Below are 21,059 nucleotides of genomic sequence, written 5' to 3'. Positions count from 1 at the left end.
AAAAAGAAGTTATTACATTCTGTATCACTTGCAATCTTGCTCTCAAATTTAGGTGAGCGTGATTGCACAACTATTACTTCTGGTGGAACAATGGGAAAAAAATTAAAAAGTGAAACCTTAGGTTTGCACGTTTCAATCCAGCCTCTTCTGCTTGCTCCTGGAGGACAGCTTCTAGCACTTTCCAGCACATGTGATCTTCCAACTTTTCTCTTAAATGCATTTTTAGAGATTTTCCTGACGTGGTTATTCTAGAGGATATAAGGGCCTGATCCTCAATCACCACAGGTTCGGTTTACATTCCTGTAGGTTCTTAAAGGTTTTCTGACATGCCTGGATGGCTGAAGGATGGACGCTGTTCGTTTGGAACTTGCTTACCCCAAACACTCTCTTTTTTAATAGCCAGAAATAAGAGGATAGCAAGGTTCACCTCCCACCAAAGCAGCTGCATAATTCAGAGAAGAGAATCTGGTGGTGAGGAGGATGAGCAGAGCTCAATATATACCCTATTGCGGCTGTTTGTGAGTAGGGCTTGTAGGGGAAGGGCAAGCAGAGCAGTGTGGATGTGAGGAGGGAGGCAGCTTTTGGCAGCAGCTTCCCTGAGCAGGCGAGCTGTGCACATACCAAACAGTTATTGGAGCTGCTGCCCCGCGTCCCACCTGAAGGCCAGCTTCACCGGGCGAGCTGTGGCACTCAGCAGGAGGGCTGAGGCTCACTGGCCAGCCGGGTGCTGCAGCCCAAAGACTCAGGACAAGCAGCTGTGCCTGGCATAGGCTGTGCTTGGCACCTGGCTGGGAAGGTGATGTTTTGTGGGACCAAACACAGCCACTCAGCATGAGAAACCCCGGGTCCAGGTGTTGCACACACTCTGCTCTTGTGGCTCCTTTATCTCACGAGATCATGGCCAATGTGTATTGCTCCATGTTGGCTCTGCCCTCTCACAGCTTTTCATCCCTCTGATGTTCCCACAAAGCGGAGCCTGTAATTGTGTAGGCAGCTCCTACCCACCCTAACGGCAGTCAAACACCTAAATCATGCTCCTAGCTGGGCAGACATCCCTGCTGTCCTCCGTCCTCTGAACCTCCACCACTGAAGAATTTTAGCTTTTATACCTTGTCAGAGAAATATGAGCTAGATCCAGCAGCTTTCAAGACAAGTAGGTGCCCCTCTTACTGGGCTGCATTCGCACTTTTGGAGATAAATAATAAAATGCTAGGAACTCGGTAGGTACATTGATTTATGCCCTTGCTTTTAAGAAATCAGCTGCAATAAATAAATGTATGTCACAAGATTATTTAATGATATAGTTTTCTTTTAGTTCCAGCCTTATTGTTGTGTTCTATTTTAAAGGATGATTTTTACACCCACTGTGACATAAATTTTGATTAATTATAACTACAGACGATGATACTGTCTCCTGTTTATTCTCATCCTCAGTTTTTCTGCCTTTAAGGGCTCCGCTGTATGGGAATGGTATCCTGGCACCAGTGGACGCAGTTTTATTCTTTAGAAATGCCTTTTATTATCATACTAAATTCTAGTTCCTTGCAGCAATTTTCACATTTGCTCCAGTTCTATCTTGACTTGTATCCAATACCAGGCTGAAAATAGAATCAAAATCAGAAAAAAAATACAATTTGTCACTGATTTGAAAAGTCAAATACTCTGCTCCTATCTGAGGGGCATGGACTACCCTGAAGGAGTGGAGAGTGATTGGGCATGCATTCAGAGGAGACTGTGTACCCCGAAGCGCTGTGCTGATCTTTCTGGAAAGAGAATTACAGTATGACACAGCATTAGACAGACTTACATTTCTGGTTGATTTTATTTTCTGAATGGCCTATGTAACATCTCTCTTGAACTGTAAACATTATTAAGTGGAAATCACTTCTGGTGTACTTTTCTGTTCATGAAGAATTATTCCTGATATCCTTTAAAGGCTCAGTTGAAGATACATTAAATTAAGAACATTTATTTTTTTCTCCTATTTAAATTAGGAAGCTGCTACTGGCTTATGCCAAATAGATTGAATTTAAGAATTGTCTTTTTTCCTTTTCCTGACAATGGGAGAAAAAAGAATGTAAAGACTATCATTTAGGTTAGTGTGCATGCTATTAATTCTGTCACTGCTGAAACTTCAAATTGTTTAATTGCAAATGAAACCTCCAGCGAGTGGAGGTGGGGTTTTGGTGGAGAAGTGCAAATGTAGCAGCTCAAATCAAGCCCGGTTTCATCATAAGCCTCTACCAGTTACTCTTAAAGAATAACTACTCTTGCTGGGAGCAATAACAAGTTGTTGCCACTAGTACAAGAGGTAGTGTTGATTTTTACATGAAAGTTTGAAAAAAGATTGCACAAGTCTTCTGAGCTTGTTATGACTCACATTAAGTCATCGGGTATACCTAAGCTTTACTGTTGTAAGAATAACTTCTGCCTAACTTTGTGAATGAAGTAGGATAATGCTAGTGATATCCATATCAGCAGTGTGACTGGCTTATTCGCTTAATAGCCCATGTTGGATGAGCTTTATGTGAGTAACATCCTTCTCAGGAAGATGGGTGCAAAGGAAAAAATGCCTTGAAAAAGGTGGAGAAAGGCACATCCAATGAGAAACTCAGTTTCTAATTTCAAGAAGCAAATAGGATTAATTTTTCAAAATACAAATAAAGTCAGACTTTCAACTTACCAGAGAGAAAAAAAACTCATACACGAGGCCACATGTGCAGCCTGTAGCTAGTCAATTTGCTATTTCATAGTGTGGAACAGAGCCGGGGAACATTCTGGGAAATGTTATTAATATTAGAATCATGATGGGTGTTGTTTGTTTGTCTTGTTTGGTGGCTAAACATCTCATGCATCTCATCTCAGCCTCAGCAAATAAAATATTTTTTTAAATTAATTTAGCTGTACCCAGAGGACTGCAGCCTTGTATTGACCTTGGTGAAATTTTGTTTAGGGTGACCTTGAATATTTCACATCTAGTACTTAGACTGTCCATAGTGATAGCTGCTTTCTTAATGTTTGTATAGTCCCAAGCTGAAATCTTGACTTTACAGAGCTTGGAAAAAAACACTTCTCTGAAAACATTCATATTTTGAAGGCATCTCTGCTGCCTGAAGCAGATACCATATCAATATATGCCCCTAAATTGCAGTATACAGTCATAGCTACATCAAAACAAGGGTGAATATCCATCATCCTCAACTACTTGAGCAAAGAAGTACCGCTTCACAGCAGCTCAGTGTAGTCCTGGTGAAACTTGGAAAGCCAACACAGAGACAAGCTCTCTCTTTCTAATTGTGCTAATGTTAAGGGCTGTTATATTATGCCATGAGGAAAAGAAATAGTTCTCATATCCAATTTTTTTCTAGACATGTCTGCTTGCAAACTTTAAAAAACAAGAAAATAAAAATGTGGTTCTTCCATACAGCTCAAAGCACCTTTGCAGCTGAGCATATGAAATTAGGTCCTGTTATGCTGAGGACAGTCGGTTTGTGCAGCAGAAGAAATTCCTTGAGAAGCACTGATGTGTAAAGCCTTTTATTTCCTACGTGTCTCCTAGCATAGCACCAATGATTTTATGTAGTAGATGTGAGTTGCTTTTAAAATCAAACAGGTTGCATTGGAGGTAGATTATCTGTTATGCTCTCACTTAGTGAATGTATTCTTTCTGCAGCACAGAATGGATCTTCTATTCTTCCCAGACATGGCTGAAATTCAAAAGATGAACAAAGCGATCCCAGATGGTATTATAATGGATAGCACCCTGAGATATTTATCCCTCACTGTCGAGGAGTTAGACTAGATGAACTAATAGGCAATTTCCATCCATAATATCTGTGATGCTTCTAGTTGAAAGGCAGCTGGGGATGCAGGAGTTATAATTTCTAATTATTAGTTATCTCTGTTTTATTTCTTTGGAGTGTTTGCATTGTTATTGCAATTAAATAGTATGAGGTAAAATTCTTGGTCTCAATGTTATTTATTAAATTAATGTGTTTTCTCTGATGCAAACAAGTACTTTGTTGCGAAGACTACCCCAGTTTGTACAAACTGAGGAGCAGAATGGTCTCAGGTTTAGAGGCAAAGTGACCCCGAGCTCCAGTGCTGTACCTTTACCTCATCCCATCTGGATCACTGCGTGCTGCTGTAGTCATGCTGATCCACAAGCAATCAGTGCTTTTATATAAATCACAAAATTCTGGAATCAGGAAGCTGGTTTTCATGAAGAAAAAATAAACTTCTAGCTTGCACAATTACAGAGAAGAAAAGTGTGTGTATCCTAATGGTTCAGAAGCTAGAGAGCAAAAAAATATATATTTTTTTTCCTGATTATCTAAAGCACTGTTAAACCCCCAAAGATGATTCTTTTAAAATTCTCAAATAGTTCCTTATGCTGGGTCTCAGCTTCTCCATTTCTGATTTTTTTTTTTTTTTATTTTTTTCCTGTGCCTTTTCATTCCATTCTTCAGCTATTGGGAAGGGGATGGGGAAGGTTCCTACCTGTACAGGATCTGTGAGGACCTGCTAGGGAGCCTGCCTCCTTTCTGCATCATCAATAAAAATTGTCAGATGCCAAAGGAACTCTTCTTTCATTTTTCAGTTCTGTTTTTCCCTAGTTGCAGCAATTTCAATACTTATCTCTGCATGCCTGACATTTGGGAAATGTTGATAAATGTTTGTCTTTAACTGGAGCCTTGGTTCTTTGTTTACTGCCTCTTTAACATCAATATTTGGGTGACCAGAAGAGTAGGGAAAGAACAGCTTTCCACTGCTTTCATGATCCTGGGGTAAATACTGGAAAAAGAAAAACAACACACACACACAAAACCAACAACAAGAAACAAACAAACAAACAAACAAACAACAACCAAGAAAACATACAAACAAAAAACCCAACAGATATAAAACTGGCTATTTTTCCATTTATTTCCTTCCAGATGGACCAGGTGCATACTTAATCATGTGTGCTTAGAACTCTGTAATCACCTATGCACAGAAACTTCACTAGAGCTGGTTTTGAAATATGAGAAAAGAAGTGTTTTTCATTAATGAGAGATGCCCAGCAGTGAAGCTGACAATTAAAATCTTACACATCTGCTGAATTAGTGATTGAACATTACAAATTTGAAACACTTAAAGCTTTCAGCATCCAAGTGCTGATTTGGCTGAGGTCTGTGGTAACTTGTCTCTCCTGTATGTGATGCCTCTAGGAGGGACATTGCACCTCCCCATGGCAGAGGAGTCTAGAGGAGCCCCCTGACTTTACAGACTTCCCTGAAGAAATTCTGATAGAAGTGAAGTGGTTTCTAGCTGAGACTATTATGCTCTTCAGTGCAACTTTCATGTTTAAAATTTGTAGCACTCAAGTTCTTAAGAGCATGACTGTTAAACCACTTCTGAGGTTCAGCTAGGAGCCACTTAGCTTTCATCAGGGAAAATCTTTGAGGCCATGTTAGGATTAAGGAGAAACTGTGTGTTTGGCTGTTCTCTCAGCTTCCCATTCCATACAGTCCCTTTCTTCTCCAGTACTATCTGGTCATCATAAGGTGCAAAAAGAATGGGACAGAGAATATGAAATTGCATTTATGTAAATTTAAACTGAGTCATCTGGAATACTCTGCGCAGTACTGTCACTGCATGGTGGGGTTTGTCTGTCCTCACTTAAGCATTTAAAAGATGTGTCAGTCTAAAACAATCACTCAACATTCTATGTAGACAAAAGAAACAAGTATTTCCAAAGACTGAGTCTTGTATTAGTTGCCAACAGTAAGGTGAAATGAGTCACTTTGGGTACCTACAGTTGGGCAGCACTTTTGGGTACCTACAGTTGGCCATTTACTTCCAAAGGCATTGCAATCAAGTGAGAGACATTTCAGAGGCAACAGGCAATGGTTAGGCAATAGGCCAAAGTCTCTGTCCTCAGAGAAGAGATGAGAAAGCTTACATTTGATTGCCTTGGGAAAGACATTTATAGCAAGGGATGCATTAAAGTGGAAGTCTTTTCCGCTTTGTCTTCAAAACCTAAGGCAATTAAGTTGAAAGAAAATTAATAAAAAAAGTTTTTTTTTTTTCTTTTTTTTTTTTTCCAGACAATGTCTGTTTAAACTAGAATGCTTTTTCAAAGGAAGTTGTCTGAGTAAGAAAAATCAAATTGAGTACTTCAAGATCATTTAGACAAATATCTTCATAAACATTTTCCTCAGCTTGTCTTAAAAACACCTCTGAAGTTATTACTCTAGCTTCAGGTCTTGAACCAGTTTTGCAGTACTGTAGAACAGGTTGAGGTCAAGCGAGAAGGGCAGGTTTCCCTCCAAGGGCATCCTGCAAGGTGGGCACTGCAACAGAGCAGGCTGGTGGAGTCACAGCTATGACAGCTATGTCATGGTGGGATGCCATGGCCAGAACCTCTGCCTGCTGCTGTGTGACAGCATCCTGCTCTGGTTTCGCTGCTGAGTTGCCAGACAGAAGATCTGTAGGAAGTGGTGAGGGGGCTTTGTAGAGGTCCTGCAGAGCCAAGATCCTAAGCCCCATGTTGCAAGGAAAGGGGGACAACTAGAGAAAAAGCCTTGAGGGTCAAGGGTGGAAACTCCTGAGATGGGGGAGGCTGGAGGCTTATCACTTCTGGCAACACACTTAGGCACACTTTTCCACCCGTGGTTCAGCAGTTATGGAGAAAATGCAGTGCCCTGGAAAGAGGTGGGAGAGATGACCTATTTGCCATGAGGCATCAGAGCCAATTGAGCTTCAACTGCTGGAGGCTCCAAGAAAAAGGAGAGTAGCAGTTATCAGAAACTGTCTGCTGAGGAGACAGAAGCATTCATCTGCCAGCCTGCCCTGCTGCCTCAGGAGGTTTGCTGCTTGCCAGGAGCTCAGACATGATGTTGCAAACAGGCTGCCAAGGCTTGTCTGGCCTTTGACTATGAACCCTGCTGCTCGTCCATGTGGGCACCAACAATGCAGCCAGGGGAGACCTTGAGGACATCAGAAGTGACTACATGGCTTTGAGGGCAAGGGCAAAGGCCTGGGGGTCCAGTTGGAGTCTCTTTAATCCTGATGATGAGGGGGAAGGGCTAAGGTTGTAGTGGACACATTTAGTGAGGCAGCCCCTGTAGCTGGTGTTGCTGGCAATGCTTTGATCTCTGTGGATGCACTCACTCTCTGAGGAGTAAAGACTACTGAGGAAGAAGGGATTTATCTGACAAAGTGGGGTGAGGATGTCTTTGACAACAGGCTTCCTTATCTTATCTTCAACCTATGTTTGTTTGCGAAGGGTCTACATTGTCTGAAGAGAAGGTGGGGAGAGGGGAGAGGGGGGAAGTGAAAAATATCTGGGGGACAACATGGCACAACAGGTTCTTGTGCTTACTTTGTGAAAGCAAGATGACCAGGGGCCCATTTTAAGGAACAAATAGGTGATACTGAACTTGGACCTCATGCGTTAGCACACACATCCTTGTGTGAGATGGCTTTCAGGACAGCAGTGCTGCAGGGAATGGACACAGGATGTTCATGGCAGACAGTCTGGGAAGGTGAGGAGCATGAGCAGTGCTCTGTGCAAAGGAGTCAACAAAATGTGCAGGCAGTAGTCTTTTGATGGGACAAGCTGGCCAAGAGTTTGTGGTCAGGAGCAGAGGACGGTTTAGCAGAGGTAGTGTGTTGATACGTCTACTATGCATTGGCTGGTCAAGAAGTGAAAGTAGAGGAAACCTTCAGACAGCTGAGACAGCTGGAGAAAGCCTCAAAATTGAGGGCCTTAATACTCCTGGGGCACTTCAGCCAATCCAACATTACTGGAAAGGCAATAGAGGTGCAGGAGATCTTTGGAGCTGATGGGCGGGGGGGGGGGGGGGCGGGGAGAAGGGGAAAGGAGGGAAAATACTCTGCTGGAGCTATTGTTCAAAAGCAATGAAGAACTGGTTGAAGGCATACAGGTTGATGGGAGCCTTGGCTACAGTGATTATGAGATGCTGGAGTTTAAAACAGAAGTGGGAAAGATGATTAAGTGGAATCACAGCCTCCTACTTCAGGAGAGCAGATTTTGGCTTGTTCAAAGATCTTGGCTGGATCCAACGGGCACCTGGCATGGAGGACAGAGGGACACAGGAAGTTGTTTTATCTTTGGGGACCCTTTTACACCCTCCTCAAAGCTCCAGAATGACTGATTATGGTATGCAGAAAGTCAAATAAGCATGGAAGGCCAGCATGGGTCAAGAGGTACCTCAGGACAGAGCTCAAATGCAAAAAAAAGATGTCTACAGAAGTTGGAAGCAGGGATTGGCTGTCCTAGAAGAGTACAGAGGCATTGCCTGAGCATGCAAGGATGGAGATAGGAAAGCCTCCCCATCATGGCAATCAGGGGAGGTAGCTGATGACTGGAAAAAGGCTAATACCACTTCCAGCACTTAGAAGGATAAGGAGGATCCAGGGAACTATGGACAAATCAGCCTAACCCTAGTCCTTGGGACAGTGAAGGAGCAAATCATTTTAGAAACCTTTTCTGAGAACAACAACAACAGCAACAAAGGACAAGATGGTGATTGGGACCAGCCAGACCAAATTTTAACCCTTTACACCATTTAAAACCCTTTATATATTTTTATGCTCTTTAACAAGGATGAATTGTGCCTGACCAACCTGATTGACTTCTGTAATGAGATGACTGGCTCAATGGATGAGGGGATGTTGTTTACCTCGCCTCTGGAAAGGTCTTTGGCATGGTCTCCTATGGTGTCCTTAGAGACAAACTGGTGAGATATGGACTCCATAGTGGATGATAAGGTGGGTGGAAAATTGACAAGATCTTTGGGCTCAGTAGGTGGTGATCAGTGGCACAAAGTCAAATTATCAACCAACTACCTCTGCATTTTTTTCAGGGATTGATAATGGGGCCAGCAAAAGACTACCAGGATGGTTAAGCCATTGAGCTAGTGACATTTGAAGAGTGGCTGAGAAAGCTGCATTTTTTCAGCTTTTAAGAAGAGACATCCTTGAGCTGTATTGCAGTCTACAGATACCTGGTCAAGGGATGTAGTGAAGACAGAACTGGACTTTTCTCAGGGGTGCACAGTGGAAGTATGAGAGGCTGGAAAGATTGAAAATGGGAAGTTCCAGACCAATATTTAAGTTAAATACTGGGATGGGTTTGGATCTCCATTGCTGAAGGCACTTAAAACTCATCTGGAGAAGTATCTGAGCAACCAGTTCTAACAGATATGATTCTGAGCAGGACATTGAATAATGAGACTTTCAAAGGTTCCTTCAAATGTATATGAACCTGTGATTCTGTGATTTTATATTTTATATTTTATATTTTATTATTTTATTTTATTTTATTTTATTTTATTTTATTTTATTTTATTTTATTTTATTTTATTTTATTTTATTTTATTTTATTTTATTTTATTTTATTTTACCGTTTCTTTTGATATATTAGGGTTAGCCATGGCTTGCTATCTGGATTCAGAGTTATTTCAGGGAAGTCCTATAGCATCTGCTATGCAAAAGATCAGTCATCATCTACAGTGGTTCCCTCTACTTTATCATTCTAGATGGAGCTTGGACATGATCTGGTATGGCAATTTTTGGATTAATTTACACGTAAAAATAGCAGTACTGGCATGTCTAAATTTGAATTGCCCTTAGAAACCTGAACTGATGTAACTGTTTTGCAATGCAAACAAAATAGTAATAAATCATTCTAATCAAAATAAATTATTAAAAATTACTGGTTTAGGTAATTATTGTTATTTTACATATATATATATATTTTTCATTTTAATTGGTCTTAAAGCTTTAAAACCTTAGTACATAAGGTCCACTGGGTACCTGTATGGCACAGACTTGCATTGATTGCAGTGGAGGACGTGCATTATTATACGTCTTTTATCTCCCCTAACAGCAGAAGCTATGCTTCTTTGAGAGATGATGTGTGTTATGCTACTAGAAGGCTTAGTTATTTTGTCTTCATCAAGTCCTGCTGTTGGATGCAGAAAAGAGATAGAAATGTTTTCCTACCCACTCCCTCTCTCATAGGCAATGTATAGTCAGTAGTGAAAGAAGTAGAACACCAAACTGCCTATGTAGGCAGCTGTAAGCAGGTGTCACTTTTCTCCTCTCCCTTTATTTAGTCATGGCAAGATGGTCATAGTGACAGAATTACAACTATAGCAAAGGTACATTCACCAATGATTACAATAAACTGGGAAGTTGAACACAGTGGCTTTTTAACCATGTACAGTGACATGCCATTCTTGTCAGAAATGGAGAAAAACTGTGAGTCAGGCTGGTTTTCATATTAACTATGGGTATATTGCACAGAGCTCTGTTTATGACCAGTGTTTTAATCTGAAATCCTACTTTTTGCTTTAATTTATAATATTTGTAGATTGTAAATTAATTTCTAATATTTGGAAGGATGTGCCAGTAGAAAGGTATATGAGTGTATGGGATTGTATAAAGTTCTCTAACAATAGTTAAGCAGATGATTTAGCTTAGCGAGGAGAGTTAGTAGTACTTGAGCTATTCTTATTTCATTCAGCACTGTGGGGGAAGGGAGGTGATTGATGAAATCAAGCTCAGAACTTGGAGGTTGCTTATATGGTCTAATCTTGAGGTATTCAAAAGGGTTTTTCCCTGGATAAAAAGTGCAACATCTGTGTGTCAAGAATGAGAAGGGGAAAGACAATCCCCAGAGGATTGCTGAAGTGTCATCAAGCTGCAAAAGTTCTTGAGAACAGAAAAAGTCTGTTTTTCTTCCTCTTCACTATGGAACCAAGCATTGCTGCCTTTCATATGCTTGCTGTAAAAGTACTTTGGGGGATCCAGAAAGGATATCTAATTTAACAATCAAAAATTTCCAGCGTTCCATGTTTCATGTCAAAGTAGGTCCTGGTGGAGTACTTAAGTTCTGTGTGTAGAAGTGGGACTGAGGGAAATGCAGTATGGAAATAGGAGATGGCAGCTGTCTAGACCTGCTTATTTAAAGCCATTTTACTTTGCCTGGTTGCTAGAGTGGGAAAATATATATTTTCTGTATGTGAAGAATGGATTTTTGTGCCTACTGAGTACAGGAAAGCTTTTGAGTTTCTGCGAGAACATGCCATGAAATAAGTTCGTAGTCCATAAGGTCTAAGGACTTCAACTGCTCCCATACAACTAAGGAGAGATGAATTTTTGGTATGTGGTGGTTTCATTCGTATGACACTTCCACTGTGTTTTGCAAAAGAGCGTATAACTTTTAATGCCCTTTAGCACAGGAAACCTAGCTCCTGCAGAGATGTGAAGTAATTATCTGATGAAGTACTATCAAAAAAAACCACAAAAAACAAAAAACAAACAAACCCACAAAAACTATTTCAAGGTTGACATGTATTTTGAGCTTATTTTTGCAAATGCATACATTTCTACACATTTAAATTCAAAAGGGAAGACAAGTTCATATAATATGGTTTAAATTTTTTATTTTTTTTTACAGTTGCACAAACCTAGTATAGTCTTTTGCATTCCTGCCATCATCAAAGCAAATACCTCTTTCTGCAAACTCACGAACAACGTTAGGAAGAATGGTCAGGTCTTGAAGTGCTGGATCTGCACAGCAGACAGCAAAATCTGAGACTTTCAAAGTTGATGTTAGTTCAAACGAAATCACTTTAACTTATTTATTTATTTATTTATTTATTTATTTTCAAGAATGAAAGAGCTCAAATTTCCGAACAAACAGGTTTCTAAAATAGACCTGTTTCCAAAGAGAATGACTTGGATTTTACATTTGCTTGATTTACCCAAAGATTTTTTGTGTATTAATTCAAAATAATAGGAACAGCAGCACTGGCAGTAGCAGCAGTATTAGTAGTAGTATCGGTAGTAGTAAGGAAGATAAACACATATATAAACATATGTATTTTGGTGAATACTGTAGTGGTATTAATAATGAAAATAAACACAGATATGCACATACATTGCTTGGTGAACACCTGTTATAGTGGAACAGTATATAAATGCTTGAAGCATGTCATGATTTTCTTTTGATAAACTTGAGCTTCCTGATGATTTAAAAGATAACTTGGGAGTTACAACTTGTCAGGAAAGCAAGCCAAAATAAATTATGTCTTTATAATCTTCTTTAATGCAAAATGCTCTAGTGAGCATACAAAGTTTAAAAACCCAAATGGCTTTTCTTGGATATACTTTCACCACAAAATAATAGCATTTTCTTGCAGATTATTTTAAATTAATTATTTTAAAGTAATGAGATAATTGGTAGGTGATAGTTTGGGAGAGCTATTTGTGAAGTGGTTTCTTTGTTATGCACAAATAGTCTTGTTAGCAGTATAAATTATATGTCTCACTGTAAAATTAAATGGTGAAGTAAGATACAAGGAATGAATAATATTTCCTATCTATTGCTATTGCCATGATTGGCACCTGACAGGTAGATGATTTTAAGGAGTAAAACTGGGGAAAAATAGTGTATTGGAAGATTTGTTAATTAAACTATGCTATACTTCCATAATCTTACTTTTTTTTTTTTCTTCATTTTATTCTTCCATAGCCTCAGACTATTCGGCAAACTCTTCAAAGGACACTGCAGTATTTTGAGCATCAAGTTATTGGGTAAGTGTTAATGTGAGGTAGTGAAAGTTGCATGGAGTATTTTCCCTTATGCTTTCAAAGCTATGGCCTTGACTGACAAGCTTTTTAATTTTTATCACAAATTCTTAGGGAAGCTCTGCAGTAGCAGTACACATTAGAGATGTTAGTGATAAACTGCTGTTCAGTTCTGCTTTCATTCAATTCCATCACAGCATGACTGCTCCTCTAACAGTGACATTTCCTATATAAGGAGAATTAAGGAATCTTTTTATAAAAGTATAGGATCTACTCCAATTTGCTTTTCGTAGAACCACATGAGATTTCTGGAAAATGTATCTATGCTATGACCTGAGGCCCCAGTCTTGCAAAGTCCTACATTATTTCTTATTATATACACTGGCATGGTTGCATACCATACTTGCAGTTTTTTTGCAGAAGCAGGGCAGAAAACCACCTCCTAAGAGTTTAGTAAGAAAATTAAGAGTTGACTGAGGAGTAAAAGGGAAGTGATAGCAATTATCATCATGAAAACCTGAGACGTTTTCCCAGTGATTAAAATAATCTCCTTTCAAGCTTTTTCTTACCTGCACAAGTATTTTATTGTCACAGACAGCTCACGTTTCTAACAGAGTCAGAATACAATGGCTGCATGTCTATAGCCCTTAAATGGTGGTGCCATGTGACAAATGAAGAATGCTGTCCTCTGAATTTAATTACACAGATGTAAGGGAATTTTTTTTTTTTTCAGGCTGCGCTCAGGGTCTTTTCAGAATTTATGACATTGTTTTGAAGCTCAGTGCACTGGAGGAAATTGTCCTTGCATGTTTCTCAATGTTTGGTTAAAATTCAAAGGGTGCCTTAGCTTGGTAGATGTCATTTGCAATGTTTGCAGATTTGGCTGGCACCTGAGGGCAGTGAGGGAGCCAGTCTTGGCAGATAATTATGATACCAACCAGAGAACAGGCAAAGGGAGAAGCCTTTTGTCTGCTACTTTGTTCAGATGCTAAAAGCATTGGTTGAATTCTCATGTTAAAAGACTTCAGTGGGTGAAACAGTGCCTTGCAAAAGGCATGTGTGCAAAAACAATGCAGCTTCTAATTTATGGCCACATGTGGTTTACATATCCTTACTTTAATGGGCAAAGTTTAAAAATGGGACACTCCGGAAACCTGTAATTCCCGTAACTTCTGGCACACTTTGACTCAAGTTTTTGAATGCCAATGTAAATTTAGTCAGTGAAAAAACTGAAAACTCAGTCAGTGAAAGTCAAAATTGTCTCTAGATGTCGTATATTTGTCCTGTCTGGAGATCTATACTGCTGATACGTACTGTGGTGGGCTAACTTTCGGCAGCTGCAGGCCTCACCCTGCTGCTGTCTAACTCTCTCTCCTCAAAAGGACAGTTGGGAGAAATAAGATCAAAAAAGCTTCTGGGTTAAAATAAAGTCAGAAAAATTCTTTACTATTTACTGTCACGGGCCAAACAGACTCATCTTGGGGGAAATTAATTTAATTTGTTGCAAGTAAAAATAGAGTAGGATGGTGAGAAACAAAGACAAAACTAAAACACCTTTCACCCTGTCCCTCTTTCACAGGCTCAACTTCACTCCTTCATCCCCAGCTCCTTTTCCTCCTCCCTCCATGTGGTGGTGGGGAATGGGGGTTGCTGTCAAGCAACAATAGTACCTCTCAGCTGCTTCTTTTTCCACACACTTCTGCTCTGCTCCACCATGAGCTGTCCATGGCTGCAGTTTGTTCAGGGCATATCTGTGCCAGCGTGGGGTCCTCCCCTGGCTACAGGGTATGCAGCTACACACCATTGCTGGTGCCTGGAGCACCTCCTTCCTCTCTTTCTTTGCCGGCCATGCTGCTCATGCAGTTCTTTCTTGGACATTTTTGCCTCATCCCTCACGCTTCCTTTTTTTTTTTTTTTTTTTTTTTTCCTCCCTTTCTTAAATGTGTGTTCAGAGGCACCATCGGCATTGCTGCTGTGTCGAGCCATGCCCTGCATTATGGCCACTGAGGCTGGCTGGGACTAGGTGGAACCAGTTGGAACCAGTTGGAATCACCTGGAACCATCTGAGACTGGCTAGAACTGGCTGGAACTGTCTGGGACTAGCACAGGGCAACCCCAGCCTCTCCTCACAGAGGCCCCTGCAGCCCCATTGCCAGGGCTTGGCAATTATGCATAACATAGCATAAATTTTGTATTCATCTTCATGTGTACCATAAAGATGATCCAGGGATTGGAGCACCTCATCTATGAAGACAGGCTGAAGGAGTTAGGGTTATTCATCCTGAAGAGAAGACTCTGGGGAGACCTTATAGCAATTTTCCAATACCCAAAGAGGGCCTACAGGAAAGCTGAGAAGGGGCTCTTTGTCAGGGAGTGTAGTCATAGAATCATAGAATCATAGAATATCCTGAGTTGGAAGGGACCCTTAAGGATCATCAAGTCCAACTCTTGACACCGCACAGGTCTACCCAAAAGCTCAGACCATGTGACTAAGTGCACAGTCCAATCTCTTCTTAAATTCAGATAGGCTCGGTGCAGTGACCACTTCCCTGGGGAGCCTGTTCCAGTGTGCAACCACCCTCTCTGTGAAGAACCCCCTCCTGATGTCAAGCCTAAATTTCCCCTGCCTCAGCTTAACCCTGTTCCCACGGGTCCTGTCACTGGTGTTAATGGAGAAAAGGTCTCCTGCCTCTCGACACCCCCTTACGAGGAAGTTGTAGACTGTGATGAGGTCTCCCCTCAGCCTCCTCTTCTCCAGGCTGAACAGGCCCAGTGACCTCAGCCGTTCTTCGTACGTCTTCCCCTCCAGGCCTTTCACCATCTTCGTAGCCCTCCTCTGGACACTCTCCAACAGTTTCATGTCCTTTTTATACTGTGGTGCCCAGAACTGCACACAGTACTCGAGGTGAGGCCGCACCAGCGCAGAGTAGAGCAGGACAATCACCTCCCTTGACCTACTAGTGATGCCGTGCTTGATGCACCCCAGGACACGGTTGGCCCTCCTGGCTGCCAGGGCACACTGCTGGCTCATATTCAACTTGCTGTCTACCACGACCCCCAGATCCCTCTCTTCTAGGCTGCTCTCCAGTCCTACTCCTAGTAGTGATAGAACAAAGTCAAATGGTTGTAAACTGAAAAAGGGTAGTTTTAGATTAGACATTAGGAGGAAGTTCTTCACTCAGAGGGTGCTGAGGCTGTGGCACAGGCTGCCCATAGAAGCTGTGGATGCCCCATTACTGGTGGTGTTCAAGGCCGTGTTGGAAGGGGCTTTGGGCAACAACCTGGTCTGGTGGGAGGTATCCCTGCCCATGGCAGGGGGCTGGAATTAAATGATCTTTAAGGTCTCTTCCAACCCAAGCCATTCTATGATTCTACAAAATGTTCATTAAATCTCCTATCTCGGTCAAGAGCAGATGTGAGGTATGGTCGTGGTACCATTCCAGGAAGCCTGTGGTATTTATTGGCTGTGGAGGCCTGGCCACCAGGCTTGGTTCTGGCTTTGGGCTATGACTTTGAGCTCAGGCAGTGGGTCAGGATGTGGTATCCCTCTGAAGCAGGATAAAGTTTTTTTTTTTTTCTGCAACATGGCCTGGTGTCACCAAGGGCCACTGAGTGGTGAGTGGTCACTGCATTGTGGACCAGCAACCTTTAACCTTGCTCCAGATGGAAAACCAGTTTGTTGTTGGAGTAACCAGATGTACAGTCTGAATCCTTTCCAGCCTTTTCCATGGGTGCTGGCAAAACAGGCACTTGTTTTTTTCAGAAGTTAGTCAGATGAGGAGTCCAGTCCTTAAAACTGCTATTCATGATTTATGAAGTATAAACAAAGTATGAAAGCATAACAAAACCGTTAATAAAATACTCATTAAAAATCTTTGTGCATTGAGCTAAATCAATTATATATTTTGCCAAGTGCATTATCATTCTGTTGTAACACTTTCTTTACTTGCATTTCCTCCTCCATCCTCATTATCACCTGCATAAAGCTTAGTATTAAGCTTTAGTCTGAGGTTCTGTTCTGTTTCTGTTGAATTAAGGAAAACCAATGCGGCAAGGCTAAATCAAATAGAATAATTTAGATGTCAGCTGCTTTCTTGTTAGTCTGAGCACAACTCTGTACCTTTCAGCACAGGTGGGATTTTTTTTTTTAATTTTTCTTTAACAAGCTATAACACAAGTTTCATCTCTTCAGCAGATAATCCACAGAGAAAGCTAGGTTTTATACTTGCAGTGCTAACATAATGTGGCATTGAAGATTTCTTCTTATTAGATACTCTCCATTGCCTCATAAACATTCTACTTGGAGTTTACTGTAAAACTTTGTTACAGGATCCAAGTGGGAATGAAGTATGACAAATACGCCTGATACCCTTCCCTCATGCCTGAATCCTTTGATACTGTTTTTTTGTTTGTTTTGTTTTTGTTTTGTTTTGTTTTAAATGCATTTATTCTCATTGCAGATAATGTTCCAGATTCTAGTATAATGCTACTAATGTAGCCCAAGCTACTAATGTGTCATCTGTGTGGGAATATATATGAAGGGGGTGATGGAGGGGGAAAGAAGGAAGAGACAAGGGGGTCTATTATCTACTACCATTTCTGAAAGGTATTTGTCTATCTTGCGTTTGTATAAGGAGATGCCATAACTTCTTTATTTTTTACTGTAGTTACAGGGATGCAGAGAAGAATTTTCACAATATATCAAACAGATGCTCCTATACAGATTGCTCTGGCAATGAAGAAGCTGAAGATGTCTCAGGAATTCTCCAGTGTACAGCTAATGTACTTGGTATGTATTTTTTCAAGGGAATTTGTTACCTTCAGCTGAAAGGCATACTGACCATCTTATTACCAGCAGTGAAACAAGGCATTTTAGTTCTAACAAAGGAAATTTAGGATGTAGGCAGCTACATATCAGTGTACTGATATCTCGTGTCTCCTTTTCAACTCATATTTTCTACATTTGAGTAGAATGATTTTTCAGTGGAGGTGCATTCAGTAGGGATACATCAACTCAGGTTGATGTCAGTGGTTAGGGAGGTTTCACAGGGTTTGAGCTGAAGTGAATTTGCATCTGTCCAGGTCTGGGTCTTGGAATTATTTCAAAAAGTGTTTTAAGATTCTACAGAACAACAGATGCTCTTAGGGTCTATGGACCTGATGCGTAGAGGTCCTGAGAAACACAGAGCAGGATGACATGAAACATTTTGGAAACTGACATTCACACTAAAGAATGCTTGCTGCAAGAAACTTTTAGAAATGTTGCATGTCAAGATGGTGTCATCCATCACTGAAATGCAACTGTCTTACTAGGATACACCAACAATACACAGCAAACTCCTGAAAATTACCTGGCGAGCTTGAGCTTCTCTCTGTAGTGTCACTGGAAGCCACCTGTTTTGTGCTGATAGCTCCAGTCAGGTGTCAAGGCTTCATTTAGCAGTTCTGGTGAGCTGTATACAGGAGCTAATGAAACAAGTACTTGTACTTTCAAATTGTGGTGTCAAAACTAAATGGCTGGCTATTTGCATCCACTTATTATATATCCATATAACTCTTCTTCACTAGTTGTTACTAAGTTTTACTAGTTTTCAGTCAGACCTGTGTTGCTGATGCAAATCTACCAAGAAAGACACACACACACAAAAAAGATGAAAAAGATGCAGAGCTCAACACTAAGAATGTAAATTTTGATTGTATTGGGGTTGTTTTAACTGTTTCAGTTCTATGAAACTGATCATGTTCCTTGTTTTAGAGTAAACTTTACAGCTCAAGCTTTAACCATTAGGCATTTATCTATATTTTACAGGGATCTGTAAGGAGGAAAACTAGAAACTGCTTTTAAAGTTAATAGTTTGAAAGCAGAATTTCCTGATCTATTTGTGATAGTCATTTGCAGAGTAGAAAAGGTGATATTACACAGCGCTACTTCCAGGACTGCACCAATCAACAATAAAATTTTCATTATGTTTTAAGACATGAAGTGGTCTTATATATGAATTATACACAATCATGCCATCTTCTAGCAATAAAGTAACACCAGTGGTCATGTTGTTGGTTGATGTGAGTTTATCAGCATTATGTGTGTTTGGGCTCAGTCTGGAGGTCAAATAACTTACCCACTTGCAGCTCAGTGGCTGAGCTGTTGTAGCTGTCTGTGCCCACTGCTGTCTAGTGTCATTTATCATCCACTACTTTCATGGGAGTCTGAAATTGAGAGTTCTTGATGTTCTTTCTCTGCAAACAAGGTCCTGGGGGTCCTGATGGGCAGCAAGTGAGTCCTGATAGTAAATTCAGCAGTGAGTTCTAACAGCAATGATGGCCAGTGGCAGCCTAGACTGCGTGAACAGGGGCAAAGATAGAGATTGAGATGAGTGCTTGCCCCCCTCTACTCAGAACATGTTAGACCACATCTGCATTACAAAATCCAAACCGGGAGCCCATAAATATGGATAAATTAATAAACTGAGGGAGATGAGTTGAGGCCCTTGAGATGGTGAAACATGGAGCACTTACCCTGTGAGAAGAGGCTGTGGGAGCTGGGCTTGATCAGCCTGGAGCAGAGATGGTGTTTGAAACCTCTGGAGCCTACAAGGTTGTGGGGGAAACAGCCAGGGTCTTCACAGTGGTGCAGAGAGTGAGAGACAGTGGCCTAAATTAAAACAGGAGATGGTCAGACTGAGTATTCTTCCCCATGAGGACAATCAGGGAGTGGCACAGGTTGCCCAGAGAGGTTGTGCAGTCTTTGCCCTTGGTGTTTTTTAACCACAACTGGGTGAAGTCCTGAGCAACCTGGTCTGAATGACTTGGCAACCTCTGGGATCTCTCCCAGCTTGAAAACTCTGATTCTGGCCCAGCACACAGCTAACAGGAAGCAGCGGGTGATACTGTGATGACATTTTTGCTAGTTGAGTACTGAGCTTTTTTTCTGAACTTTTATATATCACTCAGAACAGTTGGGACTGTACTTATAATGTCTAAACTTTATTTGCTCTAAACTCTATTGCAGGCCTCAGTAAGCTGCTGAAATTAGGGTGGAAAGTACAAAAGATGGCATTTTGGTTCATTGTAGGTTTCCTCTGACCTGGTAATATACAGGATAAACCTGCAGAATTTGTATGGCATTGTGCAGCTGGAGAGTCTTTCTTCAATGACGCACAGAACTGAAGTCTGAGCTTGCATGATAATTAGAGATGTGATATACCTTCGTTGTCAGGTGAATACTGTAGGTCATATTCTGCCCACAGAAAGTCTGGACCACCGTGTACTACTGACAAAAAAATCCTTCTGGATTTCGTATTTTTATATGATTTGCATGTCTATCTTTTCTATCTTAAACTGTTAATCAGACTAATATATTCTAGTTTAGAGATGACTCTGCTTTCCTGTCGGTCAAAGTGCTTTTTCCTTTGTCAACTGCCTTATCCTGCAAGATGCTAAGGACTGTCAGGGAGGTTCTGAGAGCCTTTTGCTGCTGATCAAAGCCATGGGAAGAGGCTGTGCTTGGCACTTTCCACTTTTGGGTCGCTGAGAGAATTAAGAACACATTAAATTGTAAATATATCCAATATTAGTTATAGAATATTTTGTTTGTATTTTTTAATAATTGAATGCTAGCTCCCAGAAACAAGCACTGTGAGTGATAAGGCAGGACTAATATAAAATAATGACTTTTCGTAACACTGTTTATGTATTAATGTTATTGATGAAACCCAACAAATTAGATATTCAGTACTCACATCACCGTGAAAAAAAATAGTGTTCTAAAAATAGTTATGAATATGTTTTTGTCTTTAGAGTGCTTTTAAATCAATATGTTAGTTGTGGTCCCTTAGCATCACTGAGTGATGTTCAGCCTGGTTTTTCAGTGGTTTTCTCACGGTCTATGCATGTCAGGGACAGAACAGGCTGTTTGAATCACAGTGTAGGAGTAGCAACTAGGCATTACTGTCTTGGGAAATTATTGATTTTGTTGAAAATAAGTTTGTAGAGATTTATTCTTGGAAAACCTCGCATTTTAAAGACCAAATTTGAGTTCATACTAAAAAAATAAAATAATAATAATAACAAAAAAAGGTAAATCTCTGAGCAATTCCCCATTTTAATTTTTAGCTCCTGTCACAACAAGTAAATAGTTAATGGAGGCTGTGTAATTAATTTTCATGTGCATAGTTATTTTTCTGATTGAATAAGGATTAGTAAGAGACTTTTCTATATAAGAAGAACATAACCACATAGATGTGAAATTGGAGCAACTGACATTCCTGGGATTGGAGACAGGAATGAATCTGACTGTGACAGCGGCTAGTGAATCTGTTGAACCAAATCTGGCTTTTGATTTATTTATATGAGTGGTAACAGGGATTTGCTGTCTAGGGCTGCAAGGAAGTGTTTTCTTAAAGGTGCTTGGAAGCAACCTCATGATCTCTTGCCTTAGATAATGTCAACATGAA

The 21,059-nt window shown here is 40.6% G+C and overlaps 1 protein-coding gene across 1 annotated transcript in view; it reads left to right on the top strand.

Annotated features, from left to right (window-relative positions):
• Positions 1 to 21,059, top strand: part of GUCY1A2 (guanylate cyclase 1 soluble subunit alpha 2) — a 172,120-nt gene that overhangs the window by 3,247 nt on the left and 147,814 nt on the right. Inside the window, exons 2-3 of the mRNA XM_082762492.1 lie at positions 12,551 to 12,612; positions 17,274 to 17,395. Of these exons, the coding sequence (XP_082618618.1) occupies positions 12,551 to 12,612; positions 17,274 to 17,395 (184 nt within the window). The remainder of the gene's footprint in view (positions 1 to 12,550; positions 12,613 to 17,273; positions 17,396 to 21,059) is intronic.

This window comes from Aythya marila (assembly GCF_965140915.1).
Source record: "Aythya marila genome assembly, chromosome: 1".
NCBI classification, from domain to species: Eukaryota; Metazoa; Chordata; class Aves; order Anseriformes; family Anatidae; genus Aythya; species Aythya marila.
Note: the sequence above shows the minus strand (reverse complement) of the source record. Positions and strands in the feature narration are given on the sequence as shown.